Source organism: Quercus suber, unplaced genomic scaffold (assembly GCF_002906115.3).
Source record: "Quercus suber isolate HL8 unplaced genomic scaffold, Cork oak 2.0 scaffold_162, whole genome shotgun sequence".
Lineage (NCBI taxonomy): Eukaryota > Viridiplantae > Streptophyta > Magnoliopsida > Fagales > Fagaceae > Quercus > Quercus suber.
The window spans coordinates 854,618-878,302 of NW_027069623.1; the positions used below are offsets into that span (position 1 = coordinate 854,618).

Genomic DNA, 23,685 nt, shown 5'->3' on the forward strand with positions numbered 1-23,685 from the left:
AAGAAAAAGACAAAAACGTTTCTCTTTGGTTTTTATTTTTTATTTTTTTTGGGTTTCCTTTCTTCTAAATTCTAATCTCAGGTTTTGTTTTTTGGTTTTTGTTTTATTTTTCAAATCTCTTCTTCTTTATTTTTGAATTATTAAAAAAATATGTGATTTTTAATGTACTCCCTTTATATTCATTTTAATGAATGTATTTTTTATGCTCAAAATAAAAATCATTATATGTGTGGCTTAATTAAATAGAAGAGAGAAATATCTCAAATTAAGATGAAAAATTATGACACTAATATAAAATAAAAATAAAACGCGAAGCCTTGTGACGAGGCTAGTTATTATTTAGGCGTTCAGGTCCAACCATCAAAAATTAATCGTTGGCCACTCACACGGAGCAGCGTGTTTGAGAAAATAAAGTCGAAGCTGTGGTGGATCCGTATTGCATGTATGCTAATGCTAATGCCACTGCTACAAATTAGAAAATGGATTCAAGTCTGTTCCGATTATCAACTCCAACGTTTACGCTGCCAAGAGCAAGGCCCAGCCTTTCCTATAAAAGAATTCATTGTCAGAATCAGAGGCAGAGTGACAACGTGGCGTTCGACGAAGCGGCTTTCGAGGCCGAGAGACTCAGCCTTGACGCCAAGGCTCGTGAAACGATGATGGCTCAGTCTAGTAGTAGTAGTAGTAGTAGTAATGGTGGTGACCCGAAAGCTTGGAAATGGGTAATCCGAAAGAGAATTTGGGATACGATGGAAGCCCTCAATATTGCTCAGAATCCCAGACCTGTTCACCACCGGATACCCAATTTCGTCGCTGCTTCAACTGCTGCCAAAAATGTTTAATTTTTTTTGTCCTAATATATAAATAATGTCTATTCTTTTTATTTATTTATTATATATATATATATATATTGATGATACGGTTGGTTATGTTGGTGCAGTTAAGTAAGTTGAAGGAGTTTGGGGTTGCCAACTGTGTAAAGGTTAACCCGGATTCGCCTCAGAAACAAGTTAGATTTCTCACACTTTCTGGTTAGTTACAGTTGCTTGATTTCTTTTTTTTCTGTTTCTTGTTTGTTTGTTTTTATCTATCTTATATATGTTTTTGTTGGGGGTGGGGGTGGGGGGTCCTTTGCTACTGCTATCTTGACATATATATTTTGAAGAACATTTTTTTTTTTTTAAAGATTTGTTTGGGTGCTTATGGAGTTAGAGAAATAATTCTCAGCCTGGGACAACTTGCTACAACTTTTATGTGAAGCATCATATGGGGTGAGAAGAAGACACTATATTCATATGGAATGATAACTAACTGGTATTCTAAACTAAAAGGACCATTTTGTGGGAGAGAATTTGGACTTGGAATGCAGCAGGATCTATAAAAAAAAAAATTTGTTTTGATTCAAGTCAGCTGTTTGTAAGCTTAGTCGCATCAAGCTGACTATATCTCTAGCTTCTTTCAAAATCATGAAACTATACATGCACTCAGGTCTGGGAGGCTTTTATGGTTTTCTAAAGCTTTGCCTAAACGTGCTTTCATTTGTTGGCTTCCCATTAGAAATGGCCTGACAATTAGAGATAGACTTGCAAATTGAGCTTACAATGGAGACATGCGTGTTTTTTCTTTAGAAGTAGAATGGAGAGATATGTGATCATTATTTTGAATGTGTGTTCACTAGAAGATTGTACGATGCTGTTTTCAACAAATGTTTGAATAGATGATCAATTCATGATTGGAATGCTAGGTAAATGGGGCAATTTCCGGTCTCAGAAGTTAAGGATTGAAATCTTTGGTTCTAAAGCTACCTTGGGCTGCAACTATCAACCATATATGGTGTGATAGAAATGCTAGAATCTATAATGGCAGATTCAAATTGGAGGAAGGGGTGCTTTAATAATGTGAGATCACTGAGATGCAAGCTTATGACCTGTAAAAGGATTAAGAATATTATTCAGAATAGGTTGTTTGATGTAAGTGGCAAGTTCTTATGTCTTTTTGGGGGGAAAATGTCCTGACACCCTCTGAACTTTTATTTTAGCTAATTTAGTACATAAAATTTGATCCTGTAGCAAATAGGCCCCTTAATTTTTTTTCTTTTGCCAATTTGGTACAAAAACTTTCATATTGTACCAGTAACAACATTTGTGTGTGTGTGTGGCCAATTTAACCTCTTTTGCACCAAATCATTAAAAAAGAATGAAAATGAAGGGGTTGTACTGCAACAACATGAATGTTTATGGGACTTGTTGTTACAGTATCAAAGTTTATGTACTAAATTGGCTAAAATAAAAGTTAGGGGCTCTATTTTTAACCGTGCTAAAGTTTCTAAATTGGCTAAAATGAAAGTTCACAGGTGTAAGTGCAGCTACTCCCAAAGTTTAGGGAGTGTCTAGGCATTTTACCCGTCTTTTTATAAAAGATGAAGTTTTTTGTTTTTTTAATTTTTTTGGGTAGTCTTCAGATGTTTCTGCTAGTGTTAAGTATTCTATTTTTTCTTGAATGAAATAATAATTCATCCAAAATAAAAGGACTGTTTTTACTAATAATTGAACTTGCATTTCTTTGAATTGACATACTGTTCTTCACATGAAGTTTAACCCTTTATCTTACATTTAATACCAGTAACAACGTAAACTTTTTCACATAAAAATCTTATTTGTCTTTAAGACCTTGTATCATGTGCAGGTGAAAAGAAGTTGTTAACTCCTCAGCCCCGATTAAGGACTGGGTTTTTCTCTGTTCTTGAATCCCATATGTTAACTCCTAGTGCCATCTATGAGGCTTGCACCTCTGTTGGGGTTGCCAAGTATGGCCGGTCTATTGGACTAGATGAAAAGATAAAGGTGGATCTAATTGTCATTGGCTCAGTTGCTGTTGACCCAAAGACAGGTGCTCGACTTGGCAAGGGTGAGGTAATAACAAACTACTTGTTGCTTTACAATTTGGCTATTTTACTTTCAGAAAGGGTGAAAAATGTAAGATTAAAACAAGGTTCTAGAATCTTAATGTTGCAAATCATGCATACCAGTTGTATGGTTGGCATGGAAGTTCCAAGGACACAGAGTTTGACATCCCTGTGCTCCTTTGTTGGGTGCTAATACAAAAATGTTCCTGGCTATGGGCTTGCTTCATTAAGTACTATTTTTCTCATCGTCTCATGATTTAGACTACCTTTACCAGACTATGTCTAATGCTAAAGATCACATTTACATGCTGATCCTTAATCATTTTTCTTTTATATAGCTCAGACATGATTTGTAAACCTTTCCGGCATTTATTTTCAATGGAGAAATGATTCCTGCATGTTTGGTGGATGCCTCTTCCTTTTGAGCTAATATAGTTTTATCATAGTTTTACTATATGAGTGAGCTAATATACTTTGAATAGGGTTAAGTTTTATTAACATCTGAAGTGGTGCTGAGTCATTTATGTAACTTAAACAAGTTTTGATTCCAACTTTGACTTTGCTCACTGAAAATATAGTTGCATTACATAATTTGTGTAGGGATTTGCAGAACTTGAATATGGGATGCTGCGCTACATGGGAGCCATTGATGACTCAACACCAGTTGTAACATCTGGTAACTGTGGTTTCTTTGCTCCTACCTATTATCTTTTTCCTTTAGGGAGAGAGTAAATTGACTCCCATGTGTGTGTGCTTATTCCGTTTAGTGAGCTAGGGGAAACTCAAGATTTGCATTTTGAACTTGAACCTCTTCATTTCAGAATGTTGTTGAGCTCAACTTTCTAATAATATGGCATTGTGCCTTCTACATGCTCACTGTTTACCTCTAAGAGTATCAATTAACTATCAATGACCTAGGAAAATTTCATCAGAAAGGTATGGTGGCATGTCTATACATGCGCCTCTTTTATAGGAAATGCAAGTTCATTCCTTCTGCCCTACACTCCGTTATAATTATTTTTTAATTTTAGGCCTAGAGAGGAACATAATGGATCCATCACAAATGGAGAGGATTCTACATTTTTCTCTATCCTTTTCTTTACATTCAATAGGGTATTTCTGCCCTATTCTATCCCTAATGTTAATACTTTTAGAGGTTTTAGAAACTTACCTATTCTAAGTTTCAAATGTTGTGCTCCTTTGTCTGTTTGCCTCTGAAGTAATATGTGAACATCTGATGCAGTGCACGATTGTCAATTGGTAGATGATATTCCAGTTGAGAAACTGTTAATCCATGATGTGCCAGTAGACATCATATGCACCCCCACCCAGGTCATTTATACCGACACGTGTATTTCAAAGCCGCAAGGTTGGTGAAACTCTGATTTATTTCATTGTTTATTGTCACCCATGATGTGAAGTCAACTTGTGATGGGGCAACCTGCCTTAGTGCCTTTTAAGATTGAAGATAGTATTACATAGACTTCACTTTTGTTGACTATAGGAATTTACTGGGACAAGTTGTCACCTGAGAAGCTGGGAAAAATTCGAATACTGAGAGAGCTGAAGAGCAGAATTGAACGAGAGACAGGGCAGAAACTTCCTTGTGGTCCTTCTGAGAAACTGCCACCCTCAGCTCCTCGGAGGCGCTAACTTATTTCACAATATAACTCGGGGATAAATGGAAGAATATAAAAAGAAAGAAAGCCAAATCAAATGCAACTTTTATTTATTTATTTTAATATGAGAAATTACGACTTAATATCATAGACGTGAATGTGAGGAACGAGTGATCATTCATTATTCTAATTCAATTGTATATACCCTTTATTCACTAGCCTACAAAGAAAAAAAGAAAAAGAAAAATGTCTATACATTTTGACATATATATATTCTCTGAAGAGGATTTGGCTGGGAGTGGGAGATGTGCTCGTTGTACTTTTATGATGGGCTGCAGTACTGCTTCCTTTTATTTATTTTTAAATAAAGAGTAAGCGGCACTGCTCTTTTAGGTACGTAAAACTCTTATAACTATAGACGTAGTTGTAGTTATTTTTCAGTCCATTTGGAGGGCCATAGCATAAAAGGGTATAAGCCTTCACACAAAATTCGCTATAGGAAGGGTTTGTTGAACCTTCGACATTGTGGTTAACAGCCACACAAAATTCGCTATGGGAAAGGCTACTCCTCCAACTGTAAATCCAATCAGCGTAAAAATAGCTTCTAAAATAGTATGAAGTGTTTATATGATTTGACACCCCTTCACAAAGGGTACCAAATTAGTAATTCTAGAATCCGTTAACCTTTCTATCGGGTGTATTTAGTCTCTCAAAAAGAAAAAGAAAAGAAACAGTATGTATAATTCTTTGCAAATCAAATATCTGTCCCATTAAATAGGGACTGCCAAAATTGACCATGCAATTTTTATGGCATTAACTGCAAATCGTTCATAAAAAAAGAAAGACCGACCATAAATTAGGGACTTAAAGCTAGCTTGTGTACTAGTACTTTCACTCTTTTATACTTTCATTTTTTGTTGATAGAAAAAAAAATGATTAGAGGAGGCGACCCGTGTGACTTTCTTACTTAGGTATTAACTCTAATAGCATCCTAAATGCTCTTAGACTAAGATCCCACACCTTTCTCAAAAAAAAATAAATAAATAAAAAAAATAAATAAAAAGGACTAAGATCCCACACCATAGTCTTGGATGAGTTAGGTGAATTTCATCCCTTTCTTCAAATCTAGAGTGCGTAACATCTTGAAGTTGGCTTTTGTACAAACATCCTACAAGATGGGAACCTATCCCACATTTAGTTTAGAATGGTCCAATCACGTCACCGTGTTGCAGTAGCTTGAGCAACAATAGCATGACAATAACCCCAAAACGCTGAGGTCACAATCGATCAACTTGTTATGCTTATGCTCTAGGCGGTCATTTATCTTATGACGTGTAAATGCAAAGATCACAATCAGCTTCTTATGCTTATACTCTAGGAGGCCATTTATCTTATTGCATGTGTTCTTGGTTATGCTTATTTGCGATTTACAAATGAGAAAATCTAGGATTACAACCTTTTGAGCCACAATTTTGCCACAATTCTGATATCATTTATTCTATTTTTTATTCACACTCTCCACCGGATAGACCTCCTCTCTCTCTCTCTCATCGTTGCCATGTCATTCTCGAATCGCTACGATAGTCGTCTAATTGTTCCCAACAGATCCCGTTGTCGTCGTTCCTATCTCACACTCTCCCTCTTCCCTCCCCTTGTTATTTTTAGCCCAACCTCTAAGATTTGGGTTGTTGTGATGGTTGTCATGGCTAAGGTGGGTTGTTGGTGGCAGTGTTGATGGTTGTCGAAATCGGTAGTCATCTATGTGGTTTGTTGTTGGGTCAACGGTGGGTTTGGTTTTGGATTTTAGTGGCAGCAGGGAATTTGGCCATGAGGAGTGATTTTTGGGGTTTAGTTTTTGTTGTTCGTGATAGCGTAGGTAAAAAAATAGATTATTTTAATGGGATGAATTGTAAAATAAAGAATGAGATATATGATGTATTATAAAACTGGTTATGTGAAATAAATAAAGCAACTTTTAGTGATCTAAAATACGGTGGCAATGGTGGTGGTGGTGGGAAAAAAAAAAAAAAAAAAAAAAAAAAAAAAAAAAATTTTTTTTTTGCATGTCAGATGTGAATGCTCTAAACTAGCACTTACAATTTTTTAGTCATCCCAACTTGTAGACGTGTACATACAAATTCTCACCTGCTTACCCACTCACTCATATGCATGTGAGCATGCATGCATAGTATAAGGGTATGAGCATGCATGCATATACTTTTTCTATTTTAGCTAACCATTTTCAAAACACCCCCATTTGATTCTCTATTTTATACCCTTTCATTAAAATATCAATAATTTCTTGAATTTTTTTTAATCATTTCTCTCTCTTCATACACAAAAGTTTATTGGATTATGATCAAATTCCATTTTTTTTATATTCTTAACAATTTTACTATTCAATTTATAAACTGATATTTTATTCACAATTTTGAAATACAAAAAAACCTGAAATTCAAGCATTTTAGAGATGAGATATTTATTGATTCTAATCATCTTGAAATTTTGAAAGAATTGAGAGTATAATGAAAAAAAAAAATGAAATCGAACAATGGATTTGTCAAAATTTGCATTCAATAAAAGAAAATATTGAGTGGTGTAATATTACTTAAAGTTACATTAAGTGTAAAACCCTACCCAAGTTTATCTATACTATATTTAATGTTGCAGAAGTCCTATTGCGCCACATCATCAGCTACATCACTCATTTTTCCTAACAATATTACCTTTTGTGTGGTATTAAATATAATTAAATAATAATTCTTTAATAAGTATACATTAAGTATCTGTTTGGATACTGTGTGCGTCTACGTTTTCTTCTTTTTCTTTTTTTTTTTTTAGAAGCGCGTTTCTATCTTTTCCAATGGATCTCGTGCACTATTCATAGAACCCACAAATCTCTTTCTTTCACTAAAAATTTCATTAAAAATGAGTCCCACAGCACTATTCACACGTTTAAAAAATATTTTGCTACAGTATTTTCAGTTTTTAGCAAAATAAGTGATATCCAAACACATCATAAATATAAAAAGCTGAAGTTGGAGCATTTGAAACCTAAATGTCTTTATTAGAAACACTACGAAGTGCCAATTAGTTGAATTACAACACTTTTGGCAAATTTTTTTGTTTGTTTGATAATAAAATAGTTACAATAGGGAGGGCGAATTTGACCCTTAGATATTTTGAATAAATAAATAATAATATCTTTAAAATATATAATAATAGAGATTATTAGTCATTAATTTTGGTTTCTTGACTTTTCTTCTCTCACCATTTTTCTGACCCTCCTAATTATCCCTTTCTTAACTCTTCTTATTCCCCATAATTCTTCACTTTAGTGCTACAGCTCTCCCATTCATTCCATGTCTTGACTACAACAAATAAGTTGATCTCTCTCTCTCTCTCTCTCTCTCTCTATATATATATATATATTGATGAGGAATAAAAATAAACCATCATCCAAGAAGATTCGTCAAAAGAAGAAGGTGAAATCTCGTCTAAAGGATCGTCCACATTATATAATGTTCAGCACTTAGTAATTTTTAACTACATCCGCAAGTTTTGGGATTTATCACACAAATCCACTACTTCGGAATGTGGAAATGAATTCCCCATAATTCGCTCCCACTTACTCCTGAAATTCGCTCTCACTCACTCCACTAAGTCCACACATCTCCCATAAAAGAAGTGGCATCGAACAGGAGACCCACTCAAGACCCTTTATATAAAGGTCAAACTTCACCAAATCAAAGGTACAAGAAACATTTACTAACTCTTAATTAGGGATAATTACAGTAAACCCACCTGAGGTTTGGCCCGTTTTCACTTTGCCTACCCGTGGTTCAAAACTTATCACTTTGCTCACCTGAACTTCAATCCGTTACTCCCCCGTTGCCCACCTCACCCCCAGACGTTAGACAAACACGTTTTAATTCCAAATTAGAACATATCACGGATCAAACAACACAAACTCACTCTCTTCTCACTCTCTTTCCCTCGCGAGCCCTAGGAACGCGAAAATCCATTTCTGCATCTGATATTGACATTCTGTTGCAAGTGTAAACCCAGACGAGCAACAGGTTGTTCGAGGGACTAAAATCCTGGTAAGAAATCAGTCACTGTTTGGGTTTTTACTTTGGGCTCGTGGTTGTTTATTGTGTTTTTAGTAATCAATCAATGGTCAATGTTACATGTAATGGAATGAGAATATTGGTTGTGTTTGTTGATGCTTACGAAAAATGTGACCACCTGTTCTTTGGATTTGTGTTTATTTGTGGGCATTTTGTCTGTCGTGGTCATTGTGTCTCACAGTGGCCCCAAGTTTCTATTAGCTTTAAATTTTAGTGTTTGCATGTGCTATTTATTAAAACAGAATAAAAAACAAAGCAGAAAATGTGCTCCCTCTGTGTGTGTTATGTGGTCCCTCTGTGTGTGTTGCATCCCAAAAGCAAAACAGAATACTTTGGTGTTTCTATTACTCTTTTGTTGTTTACAATTCTTTAATTGTTAATTGTATACGTGTCAAATGGTAATTTGTTATTGCAGATGGATGAGGAAGTGAAATTGGAGGTACATTATGGGGGTGCTTTTCTGTGGAACCCTAGTTTAGAATACTTTGGTGGGAAAGTTGAAATAGTGTATAGGGATCCTGATTTGCTTAGTTATTTTGAACTAAAAGGTATATGTGAGGAATTGGGGATTGATGAACCGTGTAGGGTTCGTTATTTAGGTCCTGGGGGCAACTTGGAGCAAGACTTGAGGCTCATACAAGATGATCAAGATGTGGTACCCCTGTACAAGCCTAATGAGGGAGGGCCAAGAGACACCATCATACTGTATGTGGAGAGTGGTAATGCTCCACTTGCAGTTGAAGTTCCTGATGGTGCAGGGGTTGGTGTAGGAGCTGGTGCAGAGGGTGCAGGGGCTGGTGCAGAGGGTGCAGGGGCTGGTGCAGGGGCTGCTACAGGGGGTGATGATCTGGAGGAGGAGTTGGATTGGTTGAATGAAGGTCTGGAAGGAGAAGACTTTGCTGATGACATTTTTGGTGAGTCTTCTCCACCTCATCCAAACACTGATACACCTCATCATCCAAACACTGATACACCTCATCATCCAAACACTGATACACCTCAGCCAAACACAGATGCACCTGGCCCAAGCAATGTTCCTCCTCCAAACATAGATTTAGATGAAGAGTGGGCTGAACCAGCTTTAGAGGATGATATTGCAAGTGTGGATAGTTCTGATGATGAGCAGGGTGGCAATTTGGAGTTCAATGAGAGGACTGATATGGAAAATGTTAGGTTGGCAAAAGGGATGAGGTTCCCAAACTCCCAGGTGTTTAGGAAGGCTTTGAGGGAGTATGTAATTCAGCATCACATTGATGTCAAGTGGAAGTTGAATGAGAAGAAGAAGATTTCTGTACATTGCAAGAACAGTTGTGGATGGAGGTGTTATGCCTCAATGGTGACTGGAGAATGCACATTTGAGATCAAGACATTTTATCCTGAGTGTACCTGCCCCCTAACATTTAAAAATGGGCAAGTTACATCAGCCTATGTGGCAAAGAGGTATTTGGGGGATTTTTGTAAGAATCCTAATTGGGAGGTCTCAGGTGTTAAGCACCATGTGATGCAGAAGGTTTCAGTTGATTTAAGTCTTAGTCAGGTGTATAGAGCAAGGGCGGCAGCTAGGGGGCTGATTACTGGGAATGAAGAGGCTCAGTATGGCTTACTTAGGGATTATGCAGAAATGATATTAAGGACAGATGTAGGAAGTAGGGTGATTCTGCAAACAGAGATGGAAAATGAGAATGCAGAGCCCAATTTTAAAAGGATGTACATTAGGTACAATGCTCAGAAGGTTGGCTTTCTAGGTGGTTGTAGACCCTTTGTTGGGCTGGATGGATGCCACTTGAAGGGTAGGTTTGGTGGGCAATTATTGTCTGCCACTGCCAAGGATGGAAATGACAATATATTCCCAGTGGCAATGGCTGTGGTTGAGCAAGAGACAAAGGATAGCTGGATCTGGTTTTTGGAGCAGTTTGCAGATGACATTGGCAGGCCAGAGGAGCTCAATCTGGTATTCATCAGTGACAGGCAGAAGGTATTATCATCTAGCTCATGTTCATGCCTTCATTACATGCTTAGCTTTTTACATGCTTACTTGCTTACTTGCTTACTTGATTGCAGGGCCTTTTACCTGCAATGGAGACTCTGTTCCCAACTGTGGAGCACAGGTATTGTGTGAAGCACATATACAACAACTTCAAGGTTAACCACAAGGGCATGGAGTTGAAGAGTGTACTGTGGAGGTGTGCTGGCACAACATCAACCAGGGAATTTGAGAGGGGGATGGACCATCTTAAGAGTTTGGATGAAGAAGCTTGGAAGTACCTGGCTGATATAGAGCCTGCACAGTGGACCAGATCCCACTTTTCTTCAAGAGCTTTGACAGATTGTATGGTAAACAATCTGAGTGAGAGTTTTAACTCTATGATTGTGAAGGCTAGAGACAAGCCCATCTTATCAATGCTGGAGTGGATCAGAGTTAGGCTTATGAGCAGGCTGTATATAAAGAAGACTGGCATAGAAAAGTATGGTGGCAAGTTGTGTCCAAGCATACAAAAAAAGTTGGAGCAGTTAAAATTAGAGTCTAAGGGTTTCTGTGCAATGCCTTCTGGGAGGTATGTGTATGAGGTTGGCAATGAGAGGGAAAGACATGTGGTGGACTTGGTAAATAGGACATGCAGTTGTAGATTATGGGATTTGACAGGAATCCCCTGCAAGCATGGAGTTGCAGCCATTTGTGTGAATCGTGAGAAACCAGAAGACTACACCCATCCATGCTACTACAAGGATGCTTATGTGGAGACATACAAGACACCCATACCTCCCATGCCTGGCCAGTCTGAGTGGATGTCAAGTGGCCAACCCAAGCCTGTTGCACCTGTTGTCTTTAAGCCACCAGGCAGGCCACCCATGAAGAGGAAGAGAGATGCTGATGAGCCGAACCCTTATAAGGTGTCTAGAGCAAACAGGCCACTGAGGTGTGGAAGGTGTCATCAGGAAGGGCACAATGCAAGGGGATGCAAGGCCAATGTCACTGGTGAGACACCATGGGAGAGGAGGCAGAGATTGCAGAAAGGGAAATCTGTAAGTTTTTACAATTTTTTTTTTATTCAAATGCAAAATGCCAATAACTAACACTGTAAAAACATGCTCATATTTGGTTGCAGGGAAGTGGAAGACCTTCTACACACAAACAAGGATCCCAGGCCCCATCTTCATCACAGACCCAATCCTCAGCTCAGCCCCCACCAACACATCAGCCTTACACTATGGCCTCATCCTCATCCAACCAGGCAGCAGGGTCACAGCCACAAGCTCCAGCTCCACAGCCACAAGCTCCATGGTTAGGGCCACCAGCTCCATGGTCACAGAACCCAAGTCAGTGGTACTCTTCAGACTTCAGGTACACAGTTAGAGGAGCTCCTTGGTTCTCTTCAAGCCAGCCAGCACCACACACCCCTGCAGAAACATGGGACAGCAGAGCACCATCATCACAGCCAGCACCACACACCCCTGCAGCCAGCCAGCCTACAAGACCACCTGCTACCAGAGGAGGTGCTGCTTTGAGAGGAAGGGGTGATGCAGCTAGGGCTCAGAAATGTAGCACAAGAGGTGGAAAGGCCAGCTGTGGTGGGAGAGGCAGGGGCAGGGGCAGGGGCAGTAAATGAAGACTAAGTCAAGCCACTTTTGTTGCTATGTATAGTGTATTAGGGTTATGTAGTGTTAGGATTTTATGTAGTTTGTAGACAATGGCAGGGCACTTTTTTGTATAGCTGTTCAAACACTTTTGTATTTTTGTAAGTTTTGTAAACATTGGGCAGCTGCAACTGTTTTGGTTGTTGTGCCAAATGCCTTATATTACTGGTGGTTGATGAAAGACTATTCAATACCACCTTAAGATATGAATACAATTTCCAACTTAATGACAGGTCATCTGAATTATTATTCTGATTATTGCAGTTTGTTGAATAGCAGGTGTATGTGTGCATTTGTTGTCTTTTCTTGCAAGTTGACAAGTTGTCATGCACTTTAAATTCACTTTCAACACAATTGTCTTCACACAATGCACTTTCTGCACAAACCAACACAGCTCACAACATACAACAAAACACCAACACCAACAGCTCACAGCTCACAGCTCACAAGTAGCCAATTCACTTTAAACAAAAATACCAACAACATCTAACAGAAATAACACTTTCTCTTAAAAAGGCTTATATTATTAAGTGGCTTCAAGCCAACAGCATCTACCACCTTACATAGTTCTCATTCTGAAAAAATTCTTTCATAGTTCTATTACAAAAGCCATTGAGGACCAGCTTATATTACAAACCATCAGGCAGACTCAATCTCATCATTCCAACATTCTCACTTGAGCCAAAACATGAAAACAACATAACCAAAATAAAAAAACACCATGACAGAATTAGTGCAATTCTGCACTTTCTCTCTTGCTCTAAAGCTCTCACTGCTATCTCCTTGGCTTGAACAGAGGAAGCTCGAAACTTTCTCTCCCTCTCAGTGGCTTTTGCTGCCCTGTCTTGAGCAATTTCTGCCATTTGGGTAGCTTCTGCTGCTGCCTGGATAGCTTCTGCTGCAGCCTGGGTAGCTTCTCTTTCCCTTTCATATGCAAGTTGCAGCTTTTGTTGCACCAAATGGGCAGCTTCATTCCCACGCATACAAGTGGGATTATCAATCCATCTAAAGAAAGGGCACTTGGGACCAACCTGTTCATAAATTGAGTTGAACACATGACATTCTAATCTCACGTGAATCAACTAGATTAAGTAAAAAGTATACTTACCTTATATCGGCTACAACCCAGAAACCTTCTCCCAAAATTATCCACTGTCAGACTTGTTCTCAACACACAAGTCTCATATGTACACATATGCCCACTTGAACCTGAGTAATTTCCACTCGAAGAAGACATCTATTACCAACTTCCTATGAATCAAAGCTACCATCAACAACTTGAAACCCCAGCTCAGAACCATAAAGCAGAAATGTCATACCTGGTGATGATCTATCTTCGAATATTCAATGCCTCAAGACAACCCAAAGTCAGAACCTCACCCACGAAGCCACGATCAGGAAAATCAAAACCCCAGCTCAGTTACAGGGATTTTCGCGTTCCTAGGGCTCGCGAGGGAAAGAGAGTGAGAAGAGAGTGAGTTTGTGTTGTTTGATCCGTGATATGTTCTAATTTGGAATTAAAACGTGTTTGTCTAACGTCTGGGGGTGAGGTGGGCAACGGGGGAGTAACGGATTGAAGTTCAGGTGGGCAAAGTGATAAGTTTTGAACCACGGGTAGGCAAAGTGAAAACGGGCCAAACCTCAGGTGGGTTTACTGTAATTATCCCTTCATTAAAATTTATTGTTTCTTTCATTATTTACTCCTTTGGTCTAAAAACACTAACTAGCTTTTACTTTATTTATAGTCTTATATATGGTTGACTTTTTCCTGTGTAGATATATAGTTGAAACAAACTTCACTTTTCAAAAAGACAAACTGATTCGAATTTTGTAGATTAAGAAAGCATTTCCACTAACAGTGTGCATGTAGGAATGGATCCGGTGCACTACCCAAATAGAATATTGTATGGAGTGAAATAATTTTAAAGGATTGAAATTAAAAGTTAAAAATTTTAATTTTATTCTTAACTATTGAATATAAAAAGATACAAAGTTAAAAAGTGAAAAGATGAAATTTTTTGTGAGGATGTTGAGAAGCAACTGCACTGGATCTGAATCTCACATAAAAAGGAAATAAAAATGGTTAATTGCTTGTTTGTTAAACAAAAGTTTGTAAGAATTATAATACCCCCATGAACTTTTCAAGAATTATAATTCCCATATGAACTTTTCAATTCACATAAAACATGAGAATTAAACCTCTTTCAGGGTTCGATTTTAGTCTTTCAAAAATATCAAAAAAGCCTAAAATCCTTAAACCTTTTTTACTCTAAAAAATTGAAATGATGAAAAACCTATCATACCGTGGTTGATATTGGGGGACATATTGTCCTGCTACTGAGCTTTGCAATGTTGTCAACCATGTCATTCATGATTATGTAAATGACATGGAGTCTTGTACTCTGGTTTACATACAACCATCCCTACATATCATGGTTATTCCATAAACCATCATAGATACTCATGTATACAATTGTCCTTTTTAATATTAGTGAGTGTTTAGATAGTGCTTTGCATCCACGTTTTGTGCGTTTGGTTGAAAATTACCTGGGTTTCATTTTACTGTTCACAAACACCGCAAAAAGATGAAAAATGCAGATGAATTATTTTGTATTGTTCACGTTACTATTTAGCTGCAGCTACAGTACTTTTATCCCAAAAAATCAGCTAGCTTATAAATTCTTTTGCTATAGTATTTTCAATAATAAGTTTTTAATTTTCAGCAAAATAAGCAGTATCCAAACTGTTAGAAATATTGAATAAGTGTATTGTATTTATCAGTGAAAGAATATACATGAGTGCCTTTATAGGAGGCATATGAGTGCAGTATAAGTAAAAAGTGTAGTACAAGAATGTGCATTATACAAGTAATCTAGTTTGGACTAAAACCCACAACACTATACACATTAACAGCCCTCCTTAAACTCAAGGTGGATGTGAGACCAACTTGAAGTTGTCAACCAAACTACGAAGGCGTCCTTTAGGATGTGACTTAGTGAAGATATCTACAAGTTGATCTTTAGAGGAGTTTGAGATAAGTTTGAAAGCACCATGGACAAGATGATAACGGATAAAATGACAATCGATCTCGATGTGTTTAGTCTGTTCATGGAAGACATCATTGTGAGCAATATGAATGACACTCTGGTTGTCACAGTAAAGAGGAGTAGCAGAGGATGTAGATGCACCTAAGTCTTTGAGAAGCCATTGTAACCAAAGGAGTTCAGATGTGATATCAGCAAGGGCACGATATTCTGCTTTAGTACTGGAGCGGGCCACATGAGTTTGTTTCTTGTTTTGCCAAGAAATCAGAGAAGAACCAAGAAGAAAGCAATAACCAATGGTGGACCTACGATCAGTGGGATCTCTTGCTTAATCAGCATCAAAAAATGCACGGAGAATAAGAGGAGACTGAGCAGAGTAGAAAAGACCATGGAAGAGAGTGTCATTTAGGTATCGAAGAATGCGCAAAACAACAGCATAGTGAGTCGATCGTGGAGCAGACAGATACTGGCTCACCTGATGAACAACATAGGAAATGTCTGGACAAGTGATAGTGAGATAAACTAGGCTGCCAACCAAGCGTTTGTAAAGAGAGGGATTAGACAATGGTTTGGGGGGGGGGGGGGGAGGGAGTCAGATGCACATTAAGCTTAACTGGAGTGTCAATAATCTTGCTATCGGTGAGTCCAGTTTGAGACAAGAGTTTAGAGGCATACTTGGCTTGAGTAATATAAAGTTCATCTATAGAATGAGTGATTTCAAAGCCTAAGAAGTAGCTGAGATGTCCAAGATCTTTCGTCTCAAACTGCTGACTGAGAAAATCTTTGAGTTCTTGAATGCCATTGAGGTCATTACCAGTTATGATCATATTATCCACATACAGGAGAAGTAAAATAATGCCTTTGTCACTGCAATGAAGAAATAAGGCATAATCATAATGACTGGCCATATAATCCAAGCGAGAGATGGTAGAGCTGAATTTGGCAAACCAAGCTTGTGGAGCTTGTTTAAGGCCATAAAGTGTATGTCGAAGGTGACAAACTTTGTTTGAGTCAACAGAGAGATCGGGAGGAGGTTGCATATAAACTTCTTCACTTAAATCCCCATTAATGAATGCATTTTTGACATCTATCTGAAAAAGGTCCCATTTATTGGCAGCAGCAACGGTTAAGAGGGCACGAATAGATGAGATGCGAGCAATCGGAGTAAAGGTCTCTTCATAATCAATCTCATACTCCTGTGTAAAACCTTTTACAACAAGACAAACTTTGTAGCGCTCAATGGACCCATCAGAGTAAGTCTTAATTTTGTAGATCTACTTACAACCAATCACAGATTTCCTAGGGGAGAGTGTCACCAAATCCCAAGTATAGTTTTTAGATAATGCATCAAGTTCCTCTTTCGTTGCAATTTGCCATAAAGGGTCAGTGGAAGCCTCACAATATGTGTGAGGCTCGTGTAGTGTAGCAAGGGCAGTGTAACAATGATAGTCAAGTAAATGTGCAAGAATAGATCTTACCTGAGTTGAGTGACGAGGTGGAATGTCTTGTGCAAGATCTTTAGGTGGAGTAGGAGTAGAGGACCCAAGCTCAGGGTTGGAGTTGGGTAGTTCGTTTTCGACCTGCTCATCTTCCACTTATTCATTAAAAGGTGAACTAGGAAAGGGATTAATGATATCTAGTGGTTGGACAGAAAAGTCTATAAGAGAATTAGGAGCAACTACAGGAGTATTAGGAGCAATTATAGGAGGATCAGGAGCAGCTACAAAAGGAATATGTGCCTCATCTGGAAAAAGATCTAAAACAGAGGAGACAGATAGGGAGGCACGGAAGTGAAAGAGCTCGACAATGAGGCGATGTTCCCAAAAGACAATATTGCGGGAGATACGAAGACGATGAGAGACAGGATAGTAACATTGATACCCTTTTTGAGTTTCGTCATAGCCAAGAAAACAACAAAGCCTTGACCGAGGCTCAAGTTTGTTATGCTCATGTGGTTGAAGAAGAACGAAACAAGCAGAACCGAAGGAGCGAAGGTGGTGATAATTTGGAGGTGATCTAAAATGGTGCTCATATGGAGTTTGATTTTAGATAACAGGACTTGGAATGTGATTAATAGCATGAATAACATGAAGAGTAGTTTCGCCCCCAAAAAGGAGCAGGAACTTTGGCAGAGAGAAGGAGAGCATGAACAGTGTAAAAAATATGACGAGGTTTTTGTTCGGCTCTACCATTTTGCTGAGAGGTACCTTGGACAAGTTAATTGATGAATAGTGCTATAGGAATGGAAAACGGCTTAGAAAGCATATTGAGGAAGATACTGGAGAGTTTTGACGGTAGCAGTAAGAAGCCAAAGAAGATGAACGCAGTGAAAAAACACTGAGGAAGACAAAGATTGCTCTTAAACATACCGTAAGGACAGAAAACTATGACCACAAAAAGATTACTCTGATACCATGTTAGAAATACTGAATAAGTGTATTGTATTTCTTAGTTTAAGAATATACATGAGTGCCTTTATATAAGAGGCATATAAGTGCAGTAAAAATAAAAAAAATGTAGTATAAGAATGTGTGCTATACAAATAATCTAATTGGGCTTAAAATTCACAACACTACACACGTTAACACAAACGGACCCTTAATATCCTTTGCAACATCACCAATCTTGTCATTCACGATTATATTAATGACATATTGACATGGAATCTCTGGATTATTAAAGCCAGCCTTCTCTCCATTATCATGATTATTCCACCATATAGATTTCCGTACTGCTGGGTACCATTGTTTCTGTACGACCTATAACATGAACGATTAGGATTTGCTAAAAGTCCTAGGAATTGTTTTTAGAGTAGAGTGCATATATATATATATATATTTATTTATTTTCATAAAATTAAAATCTTAATTATATTTTTAATGATGTTCAACCACGTGTGCTGCTCTATGTTCATCTGCAGCGTCATCATTTGCTGTTTTGTATTGTAATATGAAGATTTTGCTGGAGTGATTGTGTCCAGTAAATGTACAATTTTCAATGCATGCTCAGAAAACCTTTTTTGCTTTTTGACAAGGCACTATATGTATTACAAAATTCATCAATGCATCTTCAACTTAAATTAATTTCTCCATTTTATTACATACTCTGTCATTTCAGATGATAGATTTTAAAGATGAAGTAGTACAACTAAGTCTTTCTAGGAATGATGGTATGTCAAGAATTCTGAGGCTACACGTATCCGTCATTTCCTTTATCATGGACCTTGAGGTGGCATAGGTGGTGATTTATCATCCAAAATGAACAAATATATACTGTATAAGGAAAACAATTTAGGTTAGAAGGAGGAGATTAATTCAACAAGGATGTAGTATACATGTTTATATTTACACATTCCAATTAAATAATATCACATCAGATTGTTTGACTAAAACATTTGGGCTACTACAAATATCAAAATCTAACATTATTTAAATATTAAACAAAAAAAAAAAAAAACAAAAACAAAAACTATGAAGAAAAAGTTGTCACTGCTGTCACAACTCTAAATAAGGGACAAAGTGTTTGTTTAGGAATAATTTATCCAACTTTTTGTTAAAATGTTTTTTCTGAAACTATTGTAAATAAAATATAAAAGCTAAATTATAAAAAATATGAGACTCATTGAGATCCACAAACAGTAAAAAAGAAGAAGCAAATATACTAGCTAATAATCAAGATCCAAAAGCATTTAAACTGCATAAATAATGTGCTATGGGGGTGTAAAATCCAAAAAGTAGGAGTATTTAGGTTATGGACCATTTAGCCTGAGTGAATATAGATCTTCTAGCCCAAATAAATCTGTGGGTCATATAGCCTGGTTTAGGTAAAGGTTATGGATTTTAAAGTCTGGCTTGTCTTTCAACCCACTTCTATTTACAAGTGATTTATAAGCCCAACTAAAGTACGGGTTGCGTGAATTCTGGGTTATTTGTGGGTCATCTAGCCCATTTAGATTTGCGGCTGATTCGCACATCTTAAAGCCTTTTGATTTTCTTTCGGGCTTAAAGCCCAATAAAACAAGGTATATAAGAGGTTTGTGGGTATAAGACCCATCTTGTGATTGGGTAGAAGAAAAATGAGGCCTCAACGAAGTTAAAGAATTTTGGATTGGCTGCTTGGATAGATGTTGAAGTCTAGACTGAGTTATAACTTAGAACCTATAGCTAAAATCGTTTCAGTCTGGCCATAAAGGCTTACTGTGTCGTTTAACTGAAAATTACCACCACATACTGAGTTTTAATCTTTTCACATGTGAGTTTTTTTTCGTTATCATGTAGGAGAATGAGTTGTTTGATGAATATTATTACTCAACACTGTATAGTTTGTTAAAAAAAGAAAAAAAAGCACGAAAATGAGTTAATGGGCCTGATCCATTCAGCTTCACCAACCATGCAGAGATGCATGTGCCTAACAGCCTAATAGAGATCTCTACGTACATCAATTAGTCTAATGACACAAAATTTTTAATTTTTTTTTTCATTATTATTGATGTGATTAATTGGTGGACAAAATTTTCCTTTAAAGGAATTTCTTCAAACTCATTACGTGGCGATTCATAAAACTATTAACGTGTATTATTATTTAAACAAAACCCATGAGTCTTTAAATAGGTCATATATGATATAACTAAAAGTATTGAATGTGTGATTTGAAACAATTTGCAATGTTTTAGGTGTTGATAAAATATAAAATAAAATTTAGGGTTTAATTTTAAAATCACCCCCAAATTATAAGGGAATTATATAATTTACTAAAATCTTTAATAAAAGATAACCGCATAACACTATTATGCTTTCTAGGATCCAACTTATTAGGATATGTAAAGTCTATATTTTTAGGTTGGCAACCAGGAACAAATTGTAACATTTAGAATTTAGTTTGTCAAATGGTTTAGTGTAGAAATATTCTGAAACAAGACAATTGAAGTTATGCATAAATGAAGACTTAAGAAATTAGAAAAAGATAAGTGCAGAAAAAGACTCACTTATCTCTACCGATTGAGATGCACATCTTGACCGAACGAGATTTGTGTAGATCTGAAATCTCATTTTCTTTCTCAACTATTGGATCTAGGGTTTTGATGGATCTTAAAGATATTTAAATGAGAATCCTAGAGCATACTTTTACATTTTGAAGAGGATACACAGATCTAGAGATTTTCCATACCCTTTTGAAGCTATGGCTGGAGGCTTTGTGAAATAACAAATCCAGTTATAAAGTAAAGTTGCTGCATCAAGTCAACCACAGTTGATGATCTAAATCTTCGAGTGGAGATCTCAAAATCACAAACTAGAAAGTTTGTGTGCAACAGTTTCACAGTAAAAGAGTTCGTGAATTTGGAACTGCGTGTGGTCACGTGAGTAAGTACTATATGAGGTATCAGTAGATTTAAGGTTAAGTCTATTATACAAACTTCTATTCTATTAGTTAATTGTTGTTTTGAGGATTGTTTAGGTTAAATTCCCCTTAAGTTTTTTACTTTAAAACCAAAGTTTCAAAAGTTTTCCTTAGTCATCATTCTTGGTGTTCATGTGATTTGTGAATGTTTGATGTTTGTTTAATTCAAATCTATTGCATAATTAATCACACTAATTAATTGGCTAAGATTTGATAAAATTTGACTCAATTGGGGTCTAAAACCCTAATAAGATATATAAAATTATTCAGGCATTCAATAAAAACCGATTTTGTGGCAATGCAGTTTGCTTCATTCAACAATCTTGACACTTATCATCTAAAATAAATAAATAAATAACAATCTTGACACTATATATGTTTAATAATTGGTTATATAAAAAGAATAGACACTATATTCCACCGCATGGATCTGGCTGCTTAATTCGGTAAACAAATTGATATCTTTTTATTTATAAATAGCCTATAATTGAGGGCTAAATCTATTGATAAATAAAAGATAGGCATGCCTCTTGCCTGAAATTTTTGCAAGACTTTGGTATGACTCATGAGTCTTGCCGAATTTAGTCAAATTGTTGTTGGAGTGGACTTATATATAACTTGACTGGGTACTCATATCCATGCATATTGGATGTCTATCTTCCTGTTGAACCATGGATGCATATCTACAATTTACTGTTGTTGCTGTGTTAGTTTCTTTAGTCTTTCTCTATTCATTGTTTGAAAAGACAAAGAAATGCAGCAACAGCAAAGAGGCTCCAGAACCAGCTGGTGCATGGCCTATAATTGGCCACCTTCACCTTCTTGGTGGTGGTGATCAGCTTCTCTACCGAACACTAGGAGCAATGGCTGATAAATATGGCTCAGCATTCAATATTCGCCTAGGTAGTCGCCGAGCTTTTGTTGTGAGTAGCTGGGAAGTAGCCAAGGACTGCTTCACCATCAATGACAAGGCACTAGCTTCACGACCAACTACAGTAGCTGCAAAGCACATGGGGTACAACTATGCTGTGTTTGGATTTGCACCCTACAGCTCCTTCTGGCGTGAGATGCGAAAGATTGCAACACTCGAACTTCTCTCAAATCGTCGGCTTGAGATGCTCAAGCATGTTAGGTTCTCTGAAGTTGAGATTGGGATAAAGGAGCTATACAGTTTATGGGTTCAAAATGGCTCTTGTCCTTTGCTTGTTGATCTTAAACACTGGTTAGAAGAGTTGACACTGAATGTGGTGGTCAGAATGGTTGCGGGGAAACGTTATTTTGGTTCCTCAGCTGCCTCTGACAGTGGCGAGGCAAGGAGATGTCAAAAAGCAATCAATCAGTTCTTTCATCTGATTGGCATTTTTGTGGTTTCGGATGCACTTCCATTTATGGGGTGGTTGGATTTGCAGGGGCATGAAAAGGCAATGAAGAAGACTGCTAAGGAGTTGGATTCTATATTGGGAGGTTGGCTGGAGGAGCATCGTCAAAGGAGAGTTTCTGGTGAGGTTAAGGCCAACGGTGAGCAAGATTTCATTGATGTCATGTTGTCACTTCAGGAAGAAGGTCAACTCTCAAATTTTCGATATGATGCAGACACTAGCATCAAGTCTACTTGCCTGGTATGTTGGATATTAACTATTTACCTTTGTCATATTTTTATTTAACTTTTGTCATTATTATTTGATCCGTAAATATTTCATTACTTTAACTAACCATATGACTCATGAATTTGTAATCCAACTGTTTGAAGGTTTGACTTGTGTTCAGCGTTTCCAGTATATGACCATACATGTTAACGTAGTCGATCCATTATAATTAGTGCATAAAAAATATGACCTCACCTATGTGAAAATGTATCATAGTTAGCATTTTTATAAAGATTTTATGCAGGCACTTATCCTCGGTGGCAGTGACACTACAGCAGGGACGCTGACATGGGCCATCTCATTACTTCTAAACAATCGAAATGTGTTGAAGAAGGCCCAAGAAGAATTAGAGCATCATGTTGGAATGTATAGACAAGTTGAAGAATCGGACATAAAAAACCTTGTTTATCTTCAAGCAATTATCAAGGAAACTCTTCGTTTATACCCAGCTGGTCCACTTTTAGGACCGCGTGAAGCATTGGAAGATTGTAACGTTGCTGGCTATAATGTTAAAGCTGGCACTCGCTTGGTAGTGAATGTATGGAAGATTCAAAGAGACCCAAGGGTTTGGACCAATCCGTCTAGTTTTCAACCAGAGAGATTTCTCACAAGCCATGTAAATGTTGATGTTAGAGGTCAAAACTTTGAGCTTATTCCTTTTGGGTCTGGCAGAAGATCATGCCCTGGTGTGTCATTTGCCATCCAAGTCCTTCACTTGACACTTGCTCGTCTACTTCATGCCTTTGAATTTGCAACCCCATTGGATCGGCCTGTTGACATGACTGAAAGCCCTGGCTTAACAATTCCAAAAGCAACTCCATTGGAGGTTCTTCTTACCCCATGCCTCCCGGCCAAACTCTATGGCCATTGAAGTGTTTGTTGGCAATGTTAGAGATGTAAATGAATAAAATAAGATTGAAGTGTTGATGGCATAAGCAGGTTCTTAATTGGACATATGTAAAAACAAATATGGATGTTCGATCTAGTGGTTTGTACCAGTGGCGGAGCCAGGAATTTAGGTCAGGGGGGGCAAGATTAAAAGACAAGATTGGAAGTAAAAAATTAATCGGTATTAATAACAAAATAAGTAAACAACTATATGATTATGTAATTGTTATACAGAATCTAACATAAAATGTAAACTTAAATTTATTTTTCACATCTAGCTTATTTTACTCAATTGTCCTTGGCGATTTTTTATATTTTGAAACCGCTGCATGATTTATTCACACTCAATAGTCTTGAATATATCTTTCTCAATATATGTGACTAAGCAATCATTCATCACTGATCTCCTATTCGATTGCG

At 37.2% G+C, this 23,685-nt stretch overlaps 3 protein-coding genes across 4 annotated transcripts; all 3 read left to right on the top strand.

Moving 5' to 3' along the window:
- Positions 1–335: 335 nt before the first annotated feature.
- Positions 336–4,836, top strand: LOC112008643 (5-formyltetrahydrofolate cyclo-ligase-like protein COG0212). Of its 2 annotated transcripts, none has more exons than XM_024040975.2 (6): positions 336–836; positions 941–1,031; positions 2,668–2,912; positions 3,506–3,581; positions 4,149–4,274; positions 4,410–4,836. In XM_024040975.2, the coding sequence occupies exons 1-6, from the start codon at positions 480–482 to the stop codon at positions 4,556–4,558; spliced, it is 1,044 nt and encodes a 347-aa protein (XP_023896743.2). In that variant the 5' UTR covers positions 336–479; the 3' UTR covers positions 4,559–4,836. The 2 variants fall into 2 exon arrangements, with proteins under 2 accessions (XP_023896743.2, XP_023896744.2); XM_024040976.2 differs by having other exon boundaries at positions 340–836; positions 2,686–2,912.
- A 4,233-nt stretch (positions 4,837–9,069) lies between these two features.
- On the top strand, positions 9,070–12,548 carry LOC136069317 (uncharacterized). Its single transcript, XM_065777713.1, has 3 exons — positions 9,070–10,629; positions 10,716–11,678; positions 11,762–12,548. Exons 1-3 carry the CDS (start codon positions 9,070–9,072, stop codon positions 12,260–12,262), a joined length of 3,024 nt encoding a protein of 1,007 aa, XP_065633785.1. The 3' UTR covers positions 12,263–12,548.
- Positions 12,549–21,402: 8,854 nt separating this feature from the next.
- On the top strand, positions 21,403–23,283 carry LOC112004233 (xanthotoxin 5-hydroxylase CYP82C4). The gene is made up of 2 exons (XM_024036466.2): positions 21,403–22,350; positions 22,622–23,283. The coding sequence occupies exons 1-2, from the start codon at positions 21,403–21,405 to the stop codon at positions 23,246–23,248; spliced, it is 1,575 nt and encodes a 524-aa protein (XP_023892234.1). The 3' UTR covers positions 23,249–23,283.
- Positions 23,284–23,685: the final 402 nt, after the last annotated feature.

Coding starts and splice junctions, on each gene's coding strand:
- LOC112008643 (XM_024040975.2), top strand. CDS start 480: ATGGATTCAAGTCTGTTCCGATTATCAACTCCAACGTTTACGCTGCCA. Junction 837..940: donor CTTCAACTGCTGCCAAAAAT/GTTTAATTTTTT, acceptor ATGTTGGTGCAG/TTAAGTAAGTTGAAGGAGTT. Junction 1,032..2,667: donor TAGATTTCTCACACTTTCTG/GTTAGTTACAGT, acceptor TTTGTCTTTAAG/ACCTTGTATCATGTGCAGGT.
- LOC136069317 (XM_065777713.1), top strand. CDS start 9,070: ATGGATGAGGAAGTGAAATTGGAGGTACATTATGGGGGTGCTTTTCTG. Junction 10,630..10,715: donor TCATCAGTGACAGGCAGAAG/GTATTATCATCT, acceptor ACTTGATTGCAG/GGCCTTTTACCTGCAATGGA. Junction 11,679..11,761: donor GATTGCAGAAAGGGAAATCT/GTAAGTTTTTAC, acceptor ATTTGGTTGCAG/GGAAGTGGAAGACCTTCTAC.
- LOC112004233 (XM_024036466.2), top strand. CDS start 21,403: ATGGATGCATATCTACAATTTACTGTTGTTGCTGTGTTAGTTTCTTTA. Junction 22,351..22,621: donor GCATCAAGTCTACTTGCCTG/GTATGTTGGATA, acceptor GATTTTATGCAG/GCACTTATCCTCGGTGGCAG.